Source organism: Oncorhynchus keta, chromosome 14, assembly GCF_023373465.1.
Source record: "Oncorhynchus keta strain PuntledgeMale-10-30-2019 chromosome 14, Oket_V2, whole genome shotgun sequence".
Lineage (NCBI taxonomy): Eukaryota > Metazoa > Chordata > Actinopteri > Salmoniformes > Salmonidae > Oncorhynchus > Oncorhynchus keta.
The window spans coordinates 50,989,100-51,004,777 of NC_068434.1; the positions used below are offsets into that span (position 1 = coordinate 50,989,100).

The 15,678-nt window shown below is 44.8% G+C and overlaps 1 protein-coding gene across 10 annotated transcripts in view; it reads right to left on the bottom strand.

The window, feature by feature from the left end:
* The window catches only part of cntrl (centriolin), a 226,409-nt gene that overhangs the window by 175,403 nt on the left and 35,328 nt on the right, over positions 1 to 15,678 (bottom strand). For all 10 annotated transcript variants that reach the window (XM_052462629.1, XM_035786379.2, XM_035786375.2 and 7 more), the window contains one exon: positions 11,088 to 11,282. In XM_052462629.1, the coding sequence (XP_052318589.1) occupies positions 11,088 to 11,282 (195 nt within the window). The remainder of the gene's footprint in view (positions 1 to 11,087; positions 11,283 to 15,678) is intronic.

Genomic DNA, 15,678 nt, shown 5'->3' on the forward strand with positions numbered 1-15,678 from the left:
GATGGTATCGCGCCGTCCCAACCTTCGCTCTCTCTCCCCCGCTACTCTCTCCTCTTCCATCCTATCATCTCTTCCCTCTGCTCAAACCTTCTCCAACCTATCTCCTGATTCTGCCTCCTCAACCCTCCTCTCCTCCCTTTCTGCATCCTTTGACTCTCTATGTCCCCTATCTTCCAGGCCGGCTCGGTCCTCCCCTCCCGCTCCGTGGCTCGACGACTCATTGCGAGCTCACAGAACAGGGCTCCGGGCAGCCGAGCGGAAATGGAGGAAAACTCGCCCCGCCTCCCTGCGGACCTGGCATCCTTTCGCTCCCTCCTCTCTACATTTTCCTCCTCTGTCTCTGCTGCAAAAGCCACTTTCTACCACTCTAAATTCCAAGCATCTGCCTCTAACCCTAGGAAGCTCTTTGCCACCTTCTCCTCCCTCCTGAATCCTCCTCCCCCTCCCCCTCCTCCCTCTCTGCAGATGACTTCGTCAACCATTTTGAAAAGAAGGTCGACGACATCAGATCCTCGTTTGCTAAGTCAAACGACACCGCTGGTTCTGCTCACACTGCCCTACCCTGTGCTCTGACCTCTTTCTCCCCTCTCTCTCCAGATGAAATCTCGCGTCTTGTGACGGCCGGCCGCCCAACAACCTGCCCGCTCGACCCTATCCCCTCCTCTCTTCTCCAGACCATTTCCGGAGACCTTCTCCCTTACCTCACCTCGCTCATCAACTCATCCCTGACCGCTGGCTACGTCCCTTCCGTCTTCAAGAGAGCGAGAGTTGCACCCCTTCTGAAAAAACCTACACTCGATCCCTCCGATGTCAACAACTACAGACCAGTATCCCTTCTTTCTTTTCTCTCCAAAACTCTTGAACGTGCCGTCCTTGGCCAGCTCTCCCGCTATCTCTCTCAGAATGACCTTCTTGATCCAAATCAGTCAGGTTTCAAGACTAGTCATTCAACTGAGACTGCTCTTCTCTGTATCACGGAGGCGCTCCGCACTGCTAAAGCTAACTCTCTCTCCTCTGCTCTCATCCTTCTAGACCTATCGGCTGCCTTCGATACTGTGAACCATCAGATCCTCCTCTCCACCCTCTCCGAGTTGGGCATTTCCGGCGCGGCCCACGCTTGGATTGCGTCCTACCTGACAGGTCGCTCCTACCAGGTGGCGTGGCGAAAATCTGTCTCCTCACCACGCGCTCTCACCACTGGTGTCCCCCAGGGCTCTGTTCTAGGTCCTCTCCTATTCTCGCTATACACCAAGTCACTTGGCTCTGTCATAACCTCACATGGTCTCTCCTATCATTGCTATGCAGACGACACACAATTAATCTTCTCCTTTCCCCCTTCTGATGACCAGGTGGCGAATCGCATCTCTGCATGTCTGGCAGACATATTTGTGTGGATTGAAGGATCACCACCTCAAGCTGAACCTCGGCAAGACGGAGCTGCTCTTCCTCCCGGGGAAGGACTGCCCGTTCCATGATCTCGCCATCACGGTTGACAACTCCATTGTGTCCTCCTCCCAGAGCGCTAAGAACCTTGGCGTGATCCTGGACAACACCCTGTCGTTCTCAACTAACATCAAGGCGGTGGCCCGTTCCTGTAGGTTCATGCTCTACAACATCCGCAGAGTACGACCCTGCCTCACACAGGAAGCGGCGCAGGTCCTAATCCAGGCACTTGTCATCTCCCGTCTGGATTACTGCAACTCGCTGTTGGCTGGGCTCCCTGCCTGTGCCATTAAACCCCTACAACTCATCCAGAACGCCGCAGCCCGTCTGGTGTTCAACCTTCCCAAGTTCTCTCACGTCACCCCGCTCCTCCGCTCTCTCCACTGGCTTCCAGTTGAAGCTCGCATCCGCTACAAGACCATGGTGCTTGCCTACGGAGCTGTGAGGGGAACGGCACCTCAGTACCTCCAGGCTCTGATCAGGCCCTACACCCAAACAAGAGCACTGCGTTCATCCACCTCTGGCCTGCTCGCCTCCCTACCACTGAGGAAGTACAGTTCCCTCTCAGCCCAGTCAAAACTGTTCGCTGCTCTGGCTCCCCAATGGTGGAACACACTCCCTCACGACGCCAGGACAGCGGAGTCAATCACCACCTTCCGGAGACACCTGAAACCCCACCTCTTTAAGGAATACCTAGGATAGGATAAGTAATCCTTCTCACCCCCTCCCCCTTAAAAGGTTTAGATGCACTATTGTAAAGTGGCTGTTCTACTGGATGTCATAAGGTGAATGCACCAATTTGTAAGTCGCTCTGGATAAGAGCGTCTGCTAAATGACTTAAATGTAATGTAAATGTAATGATGATACATAAGGGTTCAATATTACAAGCATTTGTAGGTGAATTTATAAATGGTCAATATTTGGAGGTAAATAGTGGCTTAGTATTTGGTAAGCACAGACTGGAAATCAAACTATTTTGACCAATTTGTTTTAACATTTATTAAAGGTTTTTGTAAGTCCTTTACAAATGGAACCTTATGATAAAGTGTTACCAGAATAGGTACATTGCAAATGGTGAAAAAATGTCTCATGCCAAGAGAGGTACTGGATCCTGGAAAATGGTTTGCGGAATGAAACAGTCCAAAACTCAGAAGTGCCGAATCGAATTAAGCACCATTTATACTATATTACCATTGGTTCACATTCAATAGAGGCAGTCTATGGTAAGTTAACTGATGCAAAACAGGAGCATATGCCATGAAAAGCAAGAAAAATACTAATACCCATCACATTTACATAACTGTGTAGGTTATTTTTATGGGTATCATGTTAACCCTATTTCGGAGTGAAAACACTAGCTTTGGCATATCAGAGGTGACTAAAGTAAGAGGAATGTGAGTGACCTCACATTCGCAGAATGTGAGTGACCTCAACGCAGAAGAGGACTTTTATGCTCCCTACTCAAACCCTTCCTGACCAACTTACTTATTCACTACTTCAGCTCTGTAATAACTAGTCTGTCACTTTATGTTATGTGACAGCTGTCATATTTGACCTGTGTACTGGACAAAAAAAAAGTGTTGTAAAAATGCTTAGTAGGTCAAACTATAGCAGTACAGTAATTTTAGGTAATAGCAAGAAAAACAGTGTTTTCCTGTTTACAGAAGAGTGATGCAAATATGAAATCAAGACAGGGGAAGAACAACATTTTTGCAAAACTTTCAGAATAACCTTTCACCCAGAGTCCTGTTACATATTAGTAACGGTTGCAATAACAAATATGTTTCTGTTTAAACATTCTCTTCAATTTAGAACACAGTAGAGAAAGAAGATATGAGAGGGGGAGAAAAAGAAGAAACATATTGGGAGTCCCTCCCAAGGCCAAGTTGCGGTACTCACTAGAAATCGGTGCAGTCAGATTACTCTTTGGTTTGCATCCCCGCAAATGCATCCAGTTAGCCAGCTATCATCTGCTTCTGCTCCCCCTGAATCTACAGGAGGCCCCCTGGGGAAGACGTTGCATTTCCTGACTCCCTCCCTCACGGTTAGGTCCAACCCCCCAGCTCTACAGGCTCAGGGGCTGAAGTTTCCCCTTCTTTAGGACTTCAAGCTTTAGTCCCCACACCCTGAGCACGCCTCCTAACCCCCTTCCCTCATCTATTCCACTCTTTCTCTTCGAATCAACACAGGAAGCCACCCTGTTGACCAATCAACATGCATGGATAGGCTATGACAATGCCCCTTGCATGTGGTGGAAGTGAGGCAAGTTCTCTTTCCCTGCCCTCTATGGTGATTCCCCAGAGAACTCTCCGACTTCTTTTAAAGGCACAGCTACCCCTTTTCTTCACTTGTTGCTTCCATGGAATAATTCCCACAGAATTCCCATAGGTTAAAAATAATGAATAATTCTGAGGGGTCCATCAAGTTAAGCTTTGACACATGCAGGTGCAATGAAAATATAGCAATGTGCACTTCTTTGATTGTGGCCGAGGTTGCACAAATGAAATGTTACTTTTAATGGATTTAGATTACATTTGCATCTTCATGCATGTGGAAAACGGTTCAAAACGTTTTGACAAGAGAAATAAGAACACATATGGAGAATATCTTCTGGAAATGTATGATTAAAGTCCACGACCAGGAGGGGCAGATAAAACAAACAAAAAGAGCGGCTGCGCAACCTGTGTTCGTCCTGCCCCCCCAAAATGCCTTTTCCTGCCTGTTTTCTAAACCTCTTTTTAACATTCTGCACATTATGTTTTTCTGCAATGTAATATCCCTATAGTGTTATGCTGTCTATGTAATGTGTAAACAAGGCTACTTGTTTCATGTAGGTTATGCAAGCAAGAAATAAGTGTGTATGCTAAGAGCATCTGCTAAAATAGCATGACACTATAGGGATATTTATAAAACATGTGATGTAAATCTAATAAATATTAGAGTATGAATTATCAGAGTAATGAATAATGGAGCCAGAGGGAACAGGCTCCTTACCAATTGTGCTATTTTGTGTATTATTTGGCTGTAATAAAATAAAATAAAAGTGTACATAATGTATCCGCCATTGTTTTCTATGTCTGAAAACAGCTTTTGGATATCAGAACAGTTATCACTAACCTCCATTTGAACGAGGGCTTCAACTTCAATGAGTCGGGGGTATATTGATTATCACGGACCAGGCCCAAATCCCAGACACTCGAAGGAGGAGACGGCGCTATAGATACCTGAGAAGACTATGTCAGAGAGTGGATAAATCGCCTCTAACCTCCATTCTATTGGCGAAAGTGCAATCACTGGAGAATAAACTGGATAAACTCTGTTTGAGATTATTCTATCAACGTGATCTGAAGAACAGTAATATCCTGTTTCTCAGAGTCGTGGCTGAACAACGACATGGTAAATATAAATCAAGATGTTTTTTCTATACATCGGCAGGACAGAACGGCTGCGTCGAGGAAGCTCAGAGGAGAAATAGCTATCTAAGGTATGCAATGAAAAACATGAGGAACCAATGTGGAACTACCCAATTTCAAAATTGCACCTTGTACTATTACAACTTTCAAAAGTACGTTTAAAGCAGGAGCACTGTTGTGCCCACCCTGCCGACCCCTGGGTGCGCACCCTACAGTTTGGGAACCACTGGTCTATAGTACCACCACAAACCAATGCTGGCACTAGGACTACACTCAATGAGCTGTATAGGGCCATAAGCTCAATAGTGTTCCTAGTGGCTGGTGACTTACATGCAGGAAAACTGAAATACGTTTTACCTCATTTCTACCAGCATGTCACCTGTGCAACTAGAGGCAAAAAAACTCTAGATCACCTTTACTCCAAACACCGAGACGCATACAAAGCTCTCCCTCGCCCTCCAAATCTGACCATAAATATTTACATTTACATTTAAGTCATTTAGCAGACGCTCTTATCCAGAGCGACTTACAAATTGGTGCATTCACCTTATGACATCCAGTGGAACAGCCACTTTACAATAGTGCATCTAAATATTTTATAAGGGGGGGGGGTGAGAAGGATTACTTTATCCTATCCTAGGTATTCCTTAAAGAGGTGGGGTTTCAGGTGTCTCCGGAAGGTGGTGATTGACTCCGCTGTCCTGGCGTCGTGGGGGAGTTTGTTCCACCATTGGGGGCCAGAGCAGCGAACAGTTTTGACTGGGCTGAGCGGGAACTGTACTTCCTCAGTGGTAGGGAGGCGAGCAGGCCAGAGGTGGATGAACGCAGTGCCCTTGTTTGGGTGTAGGGCCTGATCAGAGCCTGGAGGTACTGAGGTGCCGTTCCCCTCACAGCTCCGTAGGCAAGCACCATGGTCTTGTAGCGGATGCGAGCTTCAACTGGAAGCCAGTGGAGAGAGCGGAGGAGCGGGGTGACGTGAGAGAACTTGGGAAGGTTGAACACCAGACGGGCTGCAGCGTTCTGGATGAGTTGTAGGGGTTTAATGGCACAGGCAGGGAGCCCAGCCAACAGCGAGTTGCAGTAATCCAGACGGGAGATGACAAGTGCCTGGATTAGGACCTGCGCCGCTTCCTGTGTGAGGCAGGGTCGTACTCTGCGGATGTTGTAGAGCATGAACCTACAGGAACGGGCCACCGCCTTGATGTTAGTTGAGAACGACAGGGTGTTGTCCAGGATCACGCCAAGGTTCTTAGCGCTCTGGGAGGAGGACACAATGGAGTTGTCAACCGTGATGGCGAGATCATGGAACGGGCAGTCCTTCCCCGGGAGGAAGAGCAGCTCCGTCTTGCCGAGGTTCAGCTTGAGGTGGTGATCCGTCATCCACACTGATATGTCTGCCAGACATGCAGAGATGCGATTCGCCACCTGGTCATCAGAAGGGGGAAAGGAGAAGATTAATTGTGTGTCGTCTGCATAGCAAGGATAGGAGAGACAATGTGAGGTTATGACAGAGCCAAGTGACTTGGTGTATAGCGAGAATAGGAGAGGGCCTAGAACAGAGCCCTGGGGGACACCAGTGGTGAGAGCGCGTGGTGAGGAGACAGATTCTCGCCACGCCACCTGGTAGGAGCAATCCAAGCGTGGGCCGCGCCGGAGATGCCCAACTCGGAGAGGGTGGAGAGGAGGATCTGATGGTTCACAGTATCGAAGGCAGCCGATAGGTCTAGAAGGATGAGAGCAGAGGAGAGAGAGTTAGCTTTAGCGGTGCGGAGCGCCTCCGTGATACAGAGAAGAGCAGTCTCAGTTGAATGACTAGTCTTGAAACCTGACTGATTTGGATCAAGAAGGTCATTCTGAGAGAGATAGCGGGAGAGCTGGCCAAGGACGGCACGTTCAAGAGTTTTGGAGAGAAAAGAAAGAAGGGATACTGGTCTGTAGTTGATGACATCGGAGGGATCGAGTGTAGGTTTTTTCAGAAGGGGTGCAACTCTCGCTGTCTTGAAGACGGAAGGGACGTAGCCAGCGGTCAGGGATGAGTTGATGAGCGAGGTGAGGTAAGGGAGAAGGTCTCCGGAAATGGTCTGGAGAAGAGAGGAGGGGATAGGGTCAAGCGGGCAGGTTGTTGGGCGGCCGGCCGTCACAAGACGCGAGATTTCATCTGGAGAGAGAGGGGAGAAAGAGGTCAGAGCACAGGGTAGGGCAGTGTGAGCAGAACCAGCGGTGTCGTTTGACTTAGCAAACGAGGATCGGATGTCGTCGACCTTCTTTTCAAAATGGTTGACGAAGTCATCTGCAGAGAGGGAGGAGGGGGGGGGGGTGTAAAAAACATTTAAATCTCAATATATACAGGAGCTCATTTTTCAGCAGCTGCTCAATTTAGAACTCCGGAACAGAGATAAATATATCCTGATTCCTGCTTACAAGCAAAAACATAGAAAGAAAGTACTCAATACGGAAGTGGATGAAGCAGATGCTAAGCTACAGGACTATTTTGCTAGCACAGACTGGAATATGTTCCGGGATTCATCTGCTGGCATTGAGGAGTTACCCACATCAATTACCAGCTTCATTAATAAGTGCATCGACAACGTTGCCCCTACAGTGACCGTACATACTGTACATACATATCCCAACCAGAAGCCACGAATTACAGGCAACATCCGCACCGAGGTAAAGGCTAGAGCTGCAGGTTTCAATGAGCGGGACTCTATTCCAGACACTTAAAAGAAATTCCGCTACACCCTCTGACAAACCACCAAACAGGCAAAGTGTCAATACAGGACCAAGATCGAATCCTACTACACCGGCTCTGAAGCTTGTTGGATGTGGCAGAAGCTGAATAAACCACATGATCATTACACAGGTGCACCTTATGCTGGGGAAATTAAAGGGAGTAATTCTGTTTAAAATAAAGCCCTTTTGTAGGGGAAAAAAAACTCATTCTGATTGGCCTGGCCCCTGCCCAGTCATGTGAAATCAATAGATTAGTACTTTTGTACCCGTTTCCTCCAGCATCTTCACAAGGTCCTTTGCTGTTGTTCTGGGATTGATTTGCACTTTTCGCACCAAAGTACATTAATCTCTAGGTGACAGAACGCATCTCCTTCCTGAGCGGTATGATGGCTACGTGGTCCCATAGTGTTTACACTTGCGTACTATTGTTTGTACAGATGAACGTGGTACCTTCAGGCGTTTGGAAATTGCTCCAATCAGACTTGTGGAAGTCTACAAAAAAAATTCTGAGGTGATTTCTTTAGATTTTCCCATGATGTCAAGCAAAGAGGCACTGAGTTTAAAGGTGGGCCTTGAAATACAGGTAAATACAGGTACATCTCCAATTGACTCAAATCAATTGGTCTATCAGAAGCTTCTAAAGCCATGACATCATTTTCTGGAATTTTCCAAGCTGTAAAGGCAAAGTCAACTTATGTAAGCTGTGTTATTTCATTTTATTCTACAATGTAAAAAAATTGTAAAAATAAAGAAAAATCCTGGAATGAGTAGGTGTCCAAACTTTTGACTGGTACTGTATATATGTACACACACACGCACACACGCTGCCCTTTCCAAAAGGAACACCTATGTGATAATGCTGTTCATTGACAACAGCTCAGCGTTCAACACCATTGTACCCTCTAAGCTCATCACTAAGCTAAGAACCCTGAGATTAAACACCTTCCTCTGCAACTGGATCCTGGACATCCTGACAGGCCACGCCCAGCTGGTGAGAGTAGGCAACAACACATCCGCCACATTGACCCTCAACACGGTGGCCCACCAGGGGTGCGTGCTTAGTCCCCTACTGTACTCCCTGTTAACACACTACTGTGTGGCCGGGCGACAAAAGAATGGTAGGCCTGATCACTAAGCTCAGCCACAAGGGAGGAGGTAAGAGACCTGGTGGTGTGGTGCCAGGACAACAAACTTTAAATCAATGTCAGCAAGACAAAGGAGCTGATCATGGACTACAGGAAACAGAGGGCCGAACACGCCCCCATTCACATCGACAGGGATGTTGTGGAACAGGTTGACACCAGTGAGAGCATCTTGACCGCCTGCATCACCATCTGACCGCAAAGCGCTACAGAGGGTAGTGCATACGGCCCAGGCGGTGTCAGAGGAAGGCCCATCCAAGTCATAGACCGTTCTCTCTGCTACCGCAAGCAGTACCGATGCACAAAGTTTGGTTAGCAATAAGACTGCTAATTAGTTAACCAATAGCTACCCGGAATATCTGCATTGACCCTTTTTGCAGTAATCTCTTTTAACTCATCACATACGCTGCTGTTACTGTTTATTATCTATCCCGTTGCCCAGTCACTTCATCCCTACCTATATGTACAGTGAGGAGAACAAGTATTTGATACACTGCAGATTTTGCATGTTTTCTTACTTACAAAGCATGTAAAGGTCTGTAATTTTTATCATAGGTACATTTCAACTGTGAGAGACGGAATCTAAAACAAAAATCCAGAAAATCACATTGTATGATTTTTAAGTAATTAATTTGCATTTTATTGCATGACATAAGTATTTCATACATCAGAAAAGCAGAACTTAATATTTGGTACAGAAACCTTTGTTTGCAATTACAGAGATCATACGTTTCCTGTAGTTCTTGACCAGGTTTGCACACACTGCAGCAGGGATTTTGGCCCAGTCCTCCATACAGACCTTCTCCAGATCCTTCAGGTTTCGAGGCTGTCGCTGGGCAATACGGACTTTCAGCTCCCTCCAAAGATTTTCTATTGGGTTCAGGTCTGGAGACTGGCTAGGCCACTCCAGAACCTTGAGATGCTTCTTACGGAGCCACTCCTTAGTTGCCCTGGCTGTGTGTTTCGGGTCGTTGTCATGCTGGAAGATCCAGCCACGACCCATCTTCAATGCTCTTACTGAGGGACGAAGGTTGTTGGCCAAGGTCTCGCGATACATGGCCCCATCCATACGGTGCAGTCGTCCTGTCCCCTTTGCAGAAAAGCATCCCCAAAGAATGATGTTTCCACCTCCATGCTTCATGGTTGGGATGGTGTTCTTGGTGTACTCATCCTTCTTCTCCCTCCAAACACAGCGAGTGGAGTTTAGACCAAAAAGCTCTATTTATGTCTCATCAGACCACATTACCTTCTCCCATTCCTCCTCTGGATCATCTAGATGGTCATTGGCAAACTTCAGACGGGCCTGGACATGCGCTGGCTTGAGCAGGGGGACCTTGCGTGCGCTGCAGGGTTTTAATCCATGACGGCGTAGTGTGTTACTTATGGTTTCCTTTGAGACTGTGGTCCCAGCTCTCTTCAGGTCATTGACCAGGTCCTGCCGTGTAATTCTAGGCTGATCCCTCACCTTCCTCATGATCATTGATGCCCCACAAGGTGAGATCTTGCATCTTGAACTTCTTCCATTTTCTAATAATTGCGCCAACAGTTGTTGCCTTCTCATCATGCTTGCCTATTGTCCTGTAGCCCATCCCAGCCTTGTGCAGGTCTACAATTTTATCCCTGATGTCCTTACACAGCTCTCTGGTCTTGGCCATTGTGGAGAGGTTGGAGTCTGTCTGATTGAGTGTGTGGACAGGTGTCTTTTATACAGGTAACGAGTTCAAACAGGTGCAGTTAATACAGGTAATGAGTGGAGAACAGGAGGGATTCTTAAAGAAAAACGAACAGGTCTGTGAGAGACGGAATTCTTACTGGTTGGTAGGTGATCAAATACTTATGTCATTACTGACCTCTATATGCTTTGTAAGTAGGAAAACCTGCAAAATCAGCAGTGTATCAAATACTTGTTCTCCCCACTGTACATATCTACCTCAACTACCTCGTACCCCTGCACATCGACCCTGTATATTGAAGTGCTGCATCAATTCCAACTGAAGGGAATAGCTTAGGAAAGTGCGAAGACAATGTATGCAACTGAAGAGACTAGATTAGGAAAGTTCTAAAATGGTGTATCCTGTGAATTTGCCATATTCATTATGAATAAACACTTGCTAAAGTGCCAGAATACAGTGTATCCAACTGTAGGGATTCGTTCAGAAAAGTACTAAGACAGTATATGCAACTGAAGGGACTAGTTTAGAAAGGTTCTAAAGTGGTGTATCCTGCAAGTTTGGTGTATTCAATATGTAATAAGTTGCTCTGCAGTGTGTCAGTGGTGCGGGATGTGTAAAGTGATGCTGATAGCTAGCTCTGGTCCAGGCCGTTAGTGGAGGAGCTAGCTATCTAAAGTACTAACATGCTGGGGGTCCCTGGGGTCCAGTGTGTGGAGTAGGTCCTGGAGGTGGCCCAGGTCTCCCTGGGTTCGGTCCATTTCACCGCTCTGTATCTCCAGCTGGCCCTCCAGAGCCTCCGCCTCATCTCTCAGCTGCCTCACTTGCTGGATCCTCCAGTGGAGCTTCTGCCTTAGTTGCTCTTTCTCTGCCTCGGACACCTAGATGAAGGATGGAGAGAAGAGGCTTTTAGAAGTGTCCGGGGTGGATTAGGCTAGTTGATGTGGAACAGTGCTGTTATTGTAGCATGGTCGCAGATCTGTTTGTGCAATCATGTCAACTCTTTGGCATGACAAGAAGTGACAAGGAGTGATGAGGAGTTGACATAATAGGACAAACAGATCTGGGACTACTGTATCCTGTTATTACACTATTAGAAACAAATGTTTTGGATAGTGCCAAGCCAATCTACACGGTCACCGACATAACCGGTGGGGGGGATATCAGCGCATATCAGACTCAAAAGAAACACGTTTTCCCTGAAACTACACTGATACCATTACACTTCATTATTATCAGTAGCATTTTATTATTAAAGTTATTACTATGAATATTAGACTAGTATACAAATTAAGAAATGTCAAATTGGAGAGGAATTCCTAAAAATAAAAATAAATACAGATTTTGACGGACTAACCCATTCACACCTAGTCTGATGCGTTTTTCCCTCCACTTTTCCGAATAATTCTCATAACGTCACCAATGCTGCGGAGTCATTCTCTGTGGCAATATGTTGTCCAAAGTGTCTTGAGAGGACTCTGTAATGAGTTGCATCCCATTTAATAAAAGAGGTAACACAAAACTGGCACCTGTCATCATTCCGCACATGCTGACCCTGCATGTGATTAAAGAGATCAAGTCCAGACAGGCTAGGCCTATTTGAGGAAACTTTCTGAATGGACATAGATAATTTGTCAATTTATACATGCACCCACCTAAAAGGACACATCAATCAAAGGCACCTGCAGCGCATCTCACTTTGACACATAAGCAAATCACATTTGTCCTTTCCCAAAAACATATGAACAAAAACTTGCCTTAGGTTCAAATTATTTCTGTAGGATATCAAAAAAAGAGTCTACATCATAGAATAATGCTAAATCAATGTAGCCTATCATATAAATTGACAAGGAAAGTTTTAAGGGGGATATAGAGACCATAGCCTGAGCGATATGTAGCCTAGTTCTGGTGTGATGTGATCACAATGGCTAAATTCCTACTTTGCTGCACTGCAAATCTAAAAGAAAAAAACAGGCAGAGAGAAATGTATTAATTAATTCACACAGCAAACCCACAGACCTGTCAGTGGCAGTGCAGATAATAATTTCTATTGGTAAACATATTATTTTCCCATGCGAAAAGACGCAAATATTAAACCAGTTTGGCATAAATAATTGATCGATTGTGGCAGGCTGATATTTCGGAATTGGCGTGACTGGTGTCATAAACAAAACATGTGTTCGTATTCATTTTTTTCTTCCTAATTATTCGGATGAAAATAACAGACTTGAAGAGAAAGGGCCTGTACTGAAAATAGTCCTTTTACAAGATTAAATCATGACAGGAGCGTTTGATTCTTATTAATGGCTACTTTAGGAAACTTTCTGAATAAACATATAGGCCTATAGAGAAGAGAATCAGCAAACTCGCACACACACACACACACCAATAAAAGGACCTGTCAATCAAAGCCAACAGCATACTATATTGTCAGACACGAGAGCAAATGTTATTGCTTTCCTTAAAATGTATTTAAAAAATCTAGGCCTACCTTAGGCTTTCCAAAAGTAAGCTATAAGATAATGAATTGACAAGGAAAGCATGAAGGGGAGAGACAGCTATGCTATAGTATGAAAATGAAATTGACAGAAACAAATATACGCAACATTTCCATAGCATATTTATCAGCTTTGATTCATCTAGAAATTAAGAAAATATTCTGTATCTAATTATAGCATGCCAACAGTAAAGCATCCTGAGACCATTCATGTGTGGGGTTGCTTCTCAGCTAAAGGAGGGCTCACTCACAATTGTGCCTAAGAACACAGCCATGAATAAAGAATGGTATCAACACATCCTTCGAGAGCAACTTCTCCCAACCATCCAGGAACAGTTTGGTGATGAACAATGCCTTTTCCAGCATGATGGAGCACCTTGCCATAAGGCAAAAGTGATAACTAAGTGGCTCTGGGAACAAAACATCGATATTTTGGGTCCATGGCCAGGAAACTCCCCAGACCTTAATCCCATTGAGAACTTGTGGTCAATCCTCAAGAGGCAGGTGGACAAACAAAAACCCACAAATTCTGACAAACTCCAAGCATTGATTATGCAAGAATGGGCTGCCATCAGTCAGGATGTGGCCCAGAAGTTAATTGACAGCATGCCAGGGCAGATTGCAGAGGTCTTGAAAAGAAGGGACAACACTGCAAACACTTATGAAATGCTTGTAATTATACTTCAGTATTCCATAGTAACATCTGACAAAAATATCTAAAGACACTGAAGCAGCAAACTTTGTGGAAATTAATATTGTGTCATTCTCAAAACTTTTGGCCACAACTGTATAAGAAAGTCCACACAAAGATTTTTTTAACTGAAGTGCCATAGCCTATAGGCTAGCGCTTCTACAACCCCACGCGTCTAGCGGATTAGCTGCTCGAGCATCAAACGACAGTTGGAAAGAGGAGGAGATGTAGACAAGTAATTGTTTTGCTAACTTAGTCTATAATTATTAAACACTCCTGCTATTAGGTAAAGTTGACCTACATGAAATCAATGTTGCTCATGAAGATACATTTTCTTTCAGTCTTGGGGGTATGGTTCGATGTGGCAGGCAGTGATGTTAGTCCCCCATGAGAGACCATAGGAACAATGCTAGTATCACTTCTTTAAACTATTTTGAATGAATCTAAGATAAAAGTCATTACAGATTTCTTGAGTTGACATTTTTGCCGAGGAGGTTTCAGTCGCAAATTTTAAAATCAAGCCAAGGAGTTCGGTGCAGGATTTCTCAAATTAAAAAAATGTGCGACCTGTTGTCTTAAGTAAACGAAGTCCGATCCGCTGCAGGGAAGGTCTCACTGTCTCTGTGTTCTGCGGTAGCATTGGATAGAGTGTAAACCACCACAGCTGAGTATCCTGTGTTACTAGGCAAGTGAGCATTGTCGAAATCAAAACCCAACCATCAAGTCATGACGAACTCACTTACAAAACTCAGTTTTGGACCAGACTGACTTTATGACCAAAATGATTCACATATAATTTATTTACATATAATTTGTAATTTGACTAATATCGATGGCACATTGGCTGTTTCCTATCAGATAAATTGTTTATTTCCTTCAGTTGTGCTTAAAAATAAAAGTATACTTTTTTTTAACCCCCTTTTCTCCTCAATTTTGTGATATCCAATTGGTAGTTAGTCTTGTCCCGTCGCTGCAAAACTTGGGAGAGGCGAAGGTCGAGAGCAGTGTTTCCTCTGAAACACAACTCAGCCAGTTGCACTGCTTCATGACACAATGCCCGGAAGTCAGCTGCACCAATGTGGAAACCCCGTACACCTGGCGACCGTGTCAGCGTGCACTGTGCCCTGCCCGCCACAGGAGACGCTAGTGCGCGATGGGACAAGAATATCCCTGCCGGCCAAACCCTACCCTAACGACACTGGCCGGCTGAGACAGAGCTTGGACTCTAACCAGGATCTCTAGTGGTAAGTAGCACTGCAATGCACTCGGGAGGCACTTGTTCCTAATTTCATGGACAAGCCCGTTATGTAAACTGAACGTAATCTAAGTAATCCCCAAAAGTAATTATTTATCACAAGAGGACTATAAACAATAACTAGTAATGCTGCATACTCCAAGAAAGGTTCAAACTCATCTTTCTGGTAAATAGTTACAAATTGCTGAGGTGTAGTCACTTTTGAGGACACAATCTCAGCAAACAGTACAAATATGATAAAAATATGAAACATTTTGTGACATATTTTCTATTCAACAAAACTATGAAGGCTTGAAATGACTTATATGCTTTCTCAATATAGTACAATCAAATTATAACCACTAACTAAGATTGAACCTTCCTTATAACTGTAAAATACATATTTGTATGTTTAGTGTTAAGAGAAAATGTGCATATTTTCTAATGGTCTCTTGATCAAAACATCAGCCCCCACCACTGTGAACGTCACACGTTCGGCTTCCTGAACTCGTTAGGAACTCGCTTTTCATATCCTATTAATCTATAACAACCAAGGAGTTTTTTGTTTAAAATCTGTGAATTATTTTAGATTAATGGCAATAAATCAATCTCTGAATGTGCTATAGAGATCATCTCCTGTTGCGCTGCAATGTAAGGATTACAGGCACGTGCTTTGTCAGTGGCTGTGACGTAAGGTTCAGTTTATGGACAGTCAGAAGAGTGAATTAATTTCAGTTTTCCCATCATACTGTAATTCACATAGGCGCAAAAACTATACTAATGTGTACAATGCAAGCCATTTCGATCTACAGTGACCACAAATCAATTTATAAGCGAAGATTAAGGTCAGAAGAG